At 55.8% G+C, this 8,986-nt stretch overlaps 1 protein-coding gene across 2 annotated transcripts in view; it reads left to right on the top strand.

Annotated features, from left to right (window-relative positions):
• Nucleotides 1-850: 850 nt before the first annotated feature.
• Nucleotides 851-8,986, top strand: part of stox2a (storkhead box 2a) — a 43,413-nt gene continuing 35,277 nt past the window's right edge. For both annotated transcript variants that reach the window (XM_029258948.1, XM_018735992.2), the window contains exon 1: nt 851-1,783. In XM_029258948.1, coding sequence (XP_029114781.1) covers nt 1,459-1,783 — 325 coding nt within the window. In that variant the 5' untranslated portion in view covers nt 851-1,458. The remainder of the gene's footprint in view (nt 1,784-8,986) is intronic.

The raw sequence follows: 8,986 nt of genomic DNA, 5'->3' as shown, positions 1-8,986 counted from the left end.
CCTGTGTGTCAATAAACGACCAGGCAGAAGTGTCGCTCACAGGATCATTAACCGTTTCTCAGAGAGATGCCTCCGTACAGAGTGTGGTCCACCGGAGGGGGACAGTACAGCACCTCGGCCGCTGGAGAACAGGCCTCCCTGCGGCATCTGGACTTATGTCCATTGATTGTTTTGTGTTTTATGACAAATAAAACAATGGCTCAGTGCGCATCAGTCTTGCAAACACACGTGTGAAGTCCAGATATTGCGTAATGCAGCCTGTTCCCCTGCAAAGTGTTAAAAATACAACTGATCGAAATGATCTAAAGGATCATCATTAACTGGCCATATTGCAGTGCGACTTATCAGTTCTCTTCTTGTGGTTTGAACTTGGAAAAAAAGTCCCTGCTTTAAAGAGGGGGAGATTATTTCTAGAAAAATGTAGAACTCTCGTCCAGTCTAAGTCTGGTATTTCCTAGGAGCGTTTATTAGGTCAATTACGGTAACGTCATTTATAAGTAATTCCACCTGTTATACAACTTCAAAGGGGAAAGTGTCCAAGTGAACACTGAAACATCCCAGCGGAGACAGAAACACTAGAGTGTCACACATACGATGAAAAAAATACAGATATAAAGCTGGACATCCCGGAGTTTCGACTGCAGAAATCGGGGACAGTTAACTGCAGTGTGGTAAAACACGGTGAAAGGTGGCTCATTCCTCAGCTGGCCGCTAGGTGGCGCCCCCACCAACATCTGGAGGTGTTCCGTCTCCTGCGCTCGGCAGGGAGGTTCAGGCTGGGATCCGCGGCAGGCAGCCCGCGCCGGAGGAGCAAAGCCGGAGTAAGCGTGGCGGCGGCGGCGGCGGCGGCGGCGGCGGCGGCGGAGGAGGAGGAGCGAGCGAGCGAGCGAGCGTGCGAGTTCCAGGAGCCCCGTGCTACTCGCGAAGGAACGGGCTGTGACGCGCGTCGGCTGCAGCGCGCGCACCGGAGGAAGGCGCAGATCCGCGCGGAGCTCCTCTGCTACGGGACCAGCGATCGGAGGGCGGCTCGTGCTCCCGCAGGAACGGGGCTGTTCTCCCAGAGGTCCGCTTTGGACCACCCACCTTGTGCACGTTCTGCGTGCTACATCTTGAACCTTCTAACTTGACAGCGTCTCTTCGGCCTCTTTTCATCTTGATCTGCTTCATCTCCGACCTTCTTTTTCCTCTACACCTGCTGTCTTCTGCCCCCTCCCTCCTCCTCCTGTACCTTTTCCATAATTCCATTCCTGCACCCCCCACCCCATCCAGCTGTCAGCGGGGGCCCTCGCGCTCTGGATTTCTTCCCCCCTTAAGTCCGCGCGACCGGTTATGCAGATGGAATCCGGGGGACAGCGAGCGGCGCGCGCCGGAAGCCACGACCGCAACGATGTAGCGCGCGCGGACGCGTAACGCGGGCGGCGTCTCACGTGCGCCTCGCGCGCGCTACGCTAAGAGAGCATGGAGGAGTTCCTGCAGATCGCGCCGCACTCGCTGGCCATCGTGCTGTCCCGCGTGGACGGCGGCCACGAGTCGCCCGGCGCCTCCGAGAAGCTGCAGCGCCACCACACGGGCTACGAGATCTTCGCGGACTTCAAAGCCGAGAACATGCAGCACTTCTGGAACAAGAAGGTGACGGACGCCGTGGCGGAGACCTTCTTCCTGGGCTGGATCGACGAGCACGTGCTGCTGATCCAGGGCAAGGAGGACCACCTGGAGGTGCTGCGCGAGGGCTGGATGAGGCGCTCCCTGAAGCCGCCGCGAGGCTTCGAGATCAAGTGCCTGGGTAAGAGCACCGGGGGGCCGCCCGGCACGGGGCGGTCCACGGCACACCAACATGTGGACCGCCTTCGCTCATCTGGATGGGGTCTCCTCAGGTCAGGTCCTCCTCGGGTAGTTCTCGACCGGGCTTGCGTGTGACACGCTCCTCGCGTAGGGTGTTTCCGATGGTCGCGCGAGCGTGATGTTCCTGAGGCTCGTGCCAGCTGTTCCCCGACCGTCTCGTCTCGTCTCATCTCTGTCCGACGGGATGCCTTTCCTCCCCCGCCGACTGCTCCTTCCCTCCTGGAGGTCACTGTACTCTCCTTACCTTCAAATCCACAAGCACCGTTGGGTTTGGCCTGGAGGTTGAGTCCATCCTCGAACCCGTGTGAGATGAACGGCATGCACCTGACCTCAACGGGATGCGCGTGGCTGCCTGTTCTGAGCCACGTGCTTCTCCACAGGTCCACGGCTTCTGATGTTAGCCATGAAACTTTGGCCTCAAACCAGAGCCCTACAGCATCATCTAACAGTGGCACTTGGTTACAAATGTGACTGTCCTTCACGCCTGACCCTCGAACCGGGCAGGTTTCTGATTTCTCAAACCGGTAGCGGCCCTAAGGTCCCACTGAGTTGTCCAGGAGGGCTGTGGTCAAGAACCCCCTCTGTGTTCCACTAAGGTGGGAAAGGGTTGGGAGGCCATGGAATCGTGGACTAGCCTGCTTGGTGGACCTTGTATTTGCGGTTCCGAGCCTCCCGGTGGCCGATTGCTGTGGACAGAAAGGTCACTATGTGTTAAGGTGTGTGGTCAGCAGGATGACCGCAACGTGTCTCGATGGTGAGTTGTGGATTTGGTCAGCCGGGGCCTTTAACCGTCCCGTGTGCTGATCTGCCGCTGCGTTGGGGAATCACTGTTTGTTGACTGTTATCGCAGAGTTGACAGGATCTTGGCCTCGGTTCAGCTCCGCCCCCTTCTCCCCCTCCCACCCGGAGCCGGTCTTTCATGTCTGTCCTCGAACCGAACCTCCTCTTGGTTCCTGCCCCCATGCCCCACATGGACTTCTTTGCGCTCCTTGTTCGGAGCCACTGAAACGGGTGCAGCGGTCCTCGGTAATTGAGCCAGAGGGGTCGAACCCACAGAGGGGACGAAAGGGACTCGACAGGTATGGAGGGTGGGGGAGGAGCCATTGCTCTTGTCCCTCCCCAGGCGCCCGAGGGCTTAAAAGCAGCCCGACGGTGACGCTCTGCACATTCAGGGTTGTGCAAACACACACAGAGCTACTGCTCAAGGGCGACTGGTGCAGCGACCGCTGTTTTCCCTCCTCCTACTGGGTACACACACACACATCTCTGAAACCCTTTCTATGACAGGAAGCTGTGTGTGTGTGTGTATGTGTGTGTGATTGATCTGAACATGCACAGACCTGACATCCAAAGCGAATCGGCTTCTGAACGCTAAGACTCGGAATGTTTAACCGCCACACGTGCTGTCCAGTGTGTTTAGTTTGTTTCTGCCTCCTTGTCTCTAAAAACTCCCATGATGCACCTGAACATTTACTTTTTATCCATTTTTCTCACGCTTTTCTCCAAAACTACTCGCACCGATTTACCTGTGCGTGCAGCAGGGTAATTTGTACTGTGTCAATTCAGGGTAAGTACCTTGATCAAGAGTACTTCAGCAGGAGGTGGGATTCGAACCCAGGTCCTTTGAGTGCAAGGTGACAGCTCTAACCACTATGCCCCCTGCTGTGCAGCTGAGCGAAGATTATGTTCAATGTGGCCGAAGCAGTTTGAGAAAAGCGAAGGTGCTGTGTGTGTGTGTGTCCGAGCGCCAGTTAATACACACTTCACCGATATGTTCCCTGATTTTGCGCACTGCATTATGAGAGAAGTCGCTCTGCTCTATTCATGGCTGCAGGGAAGTGCTGAAAATAATCGTATTTGTACATAATGTGTCCATTATGTTTATTACGCTGCAGGGCTGAGTGCCGTTCCGCTCGAACCCGGAGCTCGCTGTGAAAAGCCTACCTTGCAGTGCCGTGGAGTGTGTTTGTGTGTCCGCTGGGCTGTCGCGTGCCCCCCGCCCCCAGCTCTGCCGGTCCATGTCCAGCAGGGGGCGGAGCTTCAGGATTCTCTGCGCGCTTGAGATTCTGTAGAACACACTCCGACCGCACAATGGCCTTCTTCACTTTCCTACTCTTTCTGTGTGTGTGTGTGTGTGTGTGCGTGCGCGTGTGTTTTTAAGGAATTCATTCTTATCATGGTGAGAGTTGGCGCCAGTCCCCCCCCTTCCCCACCCACCCATTCCTTTAACTGTAATAAAACCCTCCAACGCACACAGCCCCCCTCCCACACACACAGACGGACCTCTCCCTGACCGCTCCTTGTTGCTACGGTAACCTAGTGGTCCAGTTTGGGTTCTCACAGAGCTACTGTGTTGCCGAACTTTACTTTGCTCTTTTGAAGGGTAGCGAAAAGTAACGACCCTGCCGTTGCCCATCACCCCTGAAGTGTGTGTGATCGGGCCCTTAAGCGCTTTGCGTGTACGTGGCACCCGATGTCACACGCGATCCCTGCGTACGTGTGTTTGTTCGCTTCACAGGGTTCCTCCCAGGAAGCACAGTAAAACAAGGTAACAGACATGCCTTTTACCAGACAGACAGGATGACACAGTGGGAAAGGGTGCGGCTGGGGTTCAGCGGGCCAATCAGAGTGGACCGTGCAGCCCGTCGTCAACTCGGACAGCTTTCGAGGGAGGACATCCGGTCGAACGCGTTCGTGAACGTCCTGACCGCAGCTCTGTGCCCTCAGGAAAAGAACACCAACGGTCGGGTCCTATCTGAACCGTGGTAGACCGGGTCGGAGTCCCACGAGAGGTTGAGGTGACCGTGTGAGGAGCGGTACGCACACTGAGACGCTCCACGGGCTTGTGGGCGAGTCCTGACGGAGCGCACCGGAGCGTTCCTCCCCGGTCATCTGGTATGTGGCGGTCCACTGTGGGCAGGGCCAAAGGAAGGCTGGGTGCCAGGAAGGAAACGTTCCTCCTGGACAGGAAGTGGCCTCAACCGGCCCCTTGGTTGCCCCTCAATGGGCGGAAATGGGGAGGCGGGGGGCACTGTGAATCTCTCGATCGCTCACACCCTTCGTCTGTGGTCATGTTTCTGTTGATTGGATGCCATACAGTGGCTGGTTGTATCCCATCCCAAAGCAGGCGCTGGTGTGTGTGTGAGTGTGTGTGTCAGAGGGGTGATGGGCTCTTCCTGTGCTCCTCACACCTATTTCCCGTGAGCTGAAACTCCTGGGCCTGTTTGGCACCTGTGACCTCAAATGTGCACAGTCTCTCACCCCAGGGCTGTGGGGGGGGGCTGTTCGCACAGGCCTGCCTGGGAGGTGACTCCTCTGTCTGGAATGCCCAGTTTGCCCAAGGGGAGTGTGTGTGTGTGTGTGTGTGTGTGTGTGTGTGTGTGTGTGTGTGTGTGTGTGTGTGGGGGGGGGGGGTTCGTGAATACATATGCACATATGATGCATATCGTCTGACTTTGACCAAACAGTCCAGTTTGTGACAGTAGTCTGTTTCAATGTATCTTCCAGAGTTTTTTTTAAAAAATAAGTTTCGGGGGCAGGTGGATCATTTGCAAGATGGTATAAAAAGTTGCTTAATTTAAATATTTAAAGTGATACAATCCAGAAGAACGGTGTGAGCGGGCCCCACGTGTGGAACCTTTGGCAGAAGGAGCCCAGGTTCTGGAGACAGATGTGTTGCTGAGCAATAGGCCACACCCACAGCAACAGGCCACACCCACATCAATAGGCCACGCCCATGAGCACCTGGATTCCCATCGCTGCCGTCGCCTCCCTCTCCCGTTGTCTTTGTGCGTCGCTCCTCTCGACGAGAGAAAAGGTTTACGGTTTCAGCAGCTCAGGGTCTTTGTCTGGTCGCGTTCGGCGTGGCGGCGCTCCGAGATCAACACACACACACACACACGCACGCGCACAGAGACCAGCCTCGGCTCTGACCTTCGCAGTCTGACTGCTTTCCGCTCTTTCCAGTGGCGAGACTACGAACTGCCTGCCAAACACAGCAACATTTTCCTCTTTATTTATTCTGCATTTAGTTTCCTCAACTTTGTTTGCGCCAGAGTGTGGAAGCACCGGTGAAGTGTTACTGCTTCGATTCAACTCCCTCCCACAGTGTCTACACTTTTTTTTTTTGTGTGTGTGTGTGTGTGTGTGTGTGTGTGTGTGAGAGAGATGTTCCTAAGCGTCGGCAATCGATAAGAGGTTGAGGAACGCTGCGCAGGCGTGTTGATGGGGATGGAGCGGTCAACAACCGTTGAACACGTCGCAACATATTTGTCCATTTGTTATCACTATATCTAAGATTTTTCCGGAACCTAAATGCAGAATAAATGAATCCGAGTCCCTTCTGTTCACCTGTATTCAGTGTGACGCTGCGGTAAAAGCGACCTCGGAGTTACAGACAGAACAAGTTACGAACACACTTCCGGTCGGGGTTGTTTGTGTAAGATGATGTAGAGCTGAGCGCGACGTTGGTCCACGATCATGAGGTCCATGTCTGTTTCCTTAACCGCGGTGCCCTGGGAAGTGGCCACTTCCTGCTGTAATTAACATCCCTCTGTTGCTGTTTCCTGTCCCGCGGTGCTGTTCCGCAGCCCCCCCTGCCGGCCGTCGGTGCCGCTCGTCTTGTTCCCACCAACCCGCTGGCGTCAGTCTACCGTTCCTCGGTCGCCCCGGTCACGGATTTATGAGCTCGTTCCCAATAGCTTGTTTACTGTTGGTTGCCATGGAAACGAAACCCCGCTCCATTGTCGGTGCAGGTACGAAGACTCCTTCTGGCGCTGTGTGTCACCTCTCGGTGACTCCCAGGTGTCAGGTGATGGGAGCGCACGCTCCCGACAAGCTGTGGAGCTGGGGATGCAATCCGACAGCGCAGCTTAAAAAATAAATAAATAAAAACAGGAGACAAGTTCTTACTGGTACATTTACTACAGTGAAACGAGAAATTACACCTACAGTCAGGGGCTGGAACTTGGCCTTCCTGTGTTTATACCGTGGTGCACGTTGTGTCTTATTCCAGCTGTTTGATCTCTCGTTTATTAAAGGTTTCCCGTGTTCGTGCTCGGAGTCTTCCGGAAACTTCCATTGAAACCGCAGAGTCTCTGAGTCTCACTGCAGACCCATTGTGGTGACTGGTGCCCCGGAGGTCCGTTTGGACCACCGCTGTTGTCATCAAGCTTTTCCTGTTTGAAAGACTTATTTTAATAAAGTTGACTTGCCGATGGAGTGATAGATCTGCTGTTGCTACGGCAACCACCCACGGTTTAATAAGCAGCGTCTCGCTCCTGAGGTGCGGTTGTGCCGGAATAACCGTTTTGTTCCCGTCACACGAACGCAAACGCAAGTCTCCCTGGTGTACCGGGGCCTTCGCAGAGCCGATGCCTGCGCTTGATGTGGTGGGCTGTGGGGGAGGGGGATGCCGGTTTTCAAAATCAACAAACAAACAAACAAACAAACAAACAAACAGGTCGAGGGAGAAAAAGGTTCCAGTTCTTTGTACATTTTTGCTACATTGTAACCATTGTCCTGGTTCTGTCTGGTGCCACAGTGCACTGCCCCCCCGGCTGCCCCACGGTCAAGGTTTCCCCGCAGGCCGCAGTCCAAGGGGACGTCACAGTAATTGTACCGCAGGGCGGCGGTCATCATCCTGCCGTGCGTTTCGGACACGTGGGGTTTCGGCTCCGGTCCCTCCGTCCCTCGACGCCGAGCCGCTGGGCAGCTTTGTGAATGAAGGCTCTTGGAACGCGGCTCGGTGCTTCAGTGCTGCCCTCTAGCGCCGGAGTCGTGAACTTGGCGCTGCAGCACGTCGACATCGAGATCCTTTTCGCTTCTGTCACATCGGCGCTCTTTCCGCTGCCGCCATGTGCTCACGGTCACAACCCCCCCTTGCTCCTCTACACCCCCAACGTGTGCCTTTTCACGATGCTTACCGCTATAACCTGTTCACCTTGGCAGCGGTCACGTGAGTTCGGCTCCGTTTCGTTTGTCTCTGGCCGCGCCCCAGCCTCGTCCCCCTGTTTCCATCCCCACCGTCCTTCGCAGACTGCTCTCCCGGCGAGACAAGGGTCCGAGAGAGCGCACCCTGCTGGCCTTTCTGCCACCTAACCACGGGCCCTATGGTTACGCGGTTACCGGGGCAACCCCACAGCGGGACAGAACGGAGCGGAACGAACGGCGTGATGTCACAGGAGGTGATTGACAGCGAGAGAATAAACGTCTTTTTGTTTTTTTCTGGTTCCGAAGTTTGTTCAGCCGATTAATTTACCCCTACTGGTGTCCCTGGGAACGGGACCCGGGTCCAACGGCTGTCGTCTCGGACCGAAGGAGCCTCGGCGCTTTACTCGTCTCCGGTCGGTGACGCGTGTGTTTGCGTGTTCACGTTTCCAGAGACGGTGTGAAAATCGTCCCTGCGGTGGCGCCACCTGTGACATGTGGGTGCGTTCAGAGCACCTTTATTTCAATATATATGTTGAATTTCCTTTCTTCACGCGGTGCTTAGTAGCAGCGAACCCTTCGGCGTGTGGCTCACTCCTCCCTGTCGTCATGGCAACAAGCTGGGCAGTGTGTGTGGCTCAGGGATAAGATGGCTGTCGAGTTGTGTGAATGAACCTGCTTGGCAGAGGCTCCGCCTCCATCCCCCCCACCCCGGTCTATGTGTCTGAAAGGGCCTTGTGGTGGGGGGGTGTTGGTGGAGCAGGTATTGAGGTACCGCCCTCTTGCTAGGTGAGTGCTCCGCTGTGCGGTTCGTCTGGAGAGGCATTGCGGCGAAGGGTGCGAGAGACACTTAGCTGGTAGCAGTGCTGTGTGTGTGTGTGTGTGTGTGTGTGTGTGTGTGCGTGCGTGCGTGCGTGCATGCATGTGCGCGCTCCAGACACGTCTCTCCTAAGGGCCTCAAACACCCAATGGCCCTCGGTCAGTTTGGTATCGGGCGAAAGTGACCGGTGACGTCATAACTGAACTTCTCCGTTCGAGCCCCCTACACACACACACGCGCGCGCATGCACACGCACTCCGCCACCGCTAGCGTGTGCTGCCGCTAGAGGTCAGAAGAGGGCAGCGTCGCCATCATGGAGCTGTGTTTTGGTTCGCGTCGGCGGGAAACGATGAACCGCTCGCTGCCCTCCGTCCCACTGCTCAGCGTTTCTTGCTT

Source organism: Scleropages formosus, chromosome 16 (assembly GCF_900964775.1).
Source record: "Scleropages formosus chromosome 16, fSclFor1.1, whole genome shotgun sequence".
Taxonomy (NCBI): domain Eukaryota; kingdom Metazoa; phylum Chordata; class Actinopteri; order Osteoglossiformes; family Osteoglossidae; genus Scleropages; species Scleropages formosus.
The sequence above is the reverse complement of the archived record's forward strand: the minus strand, read 5'-3'. Positions and strand labels throughout refer to the sequence as shown.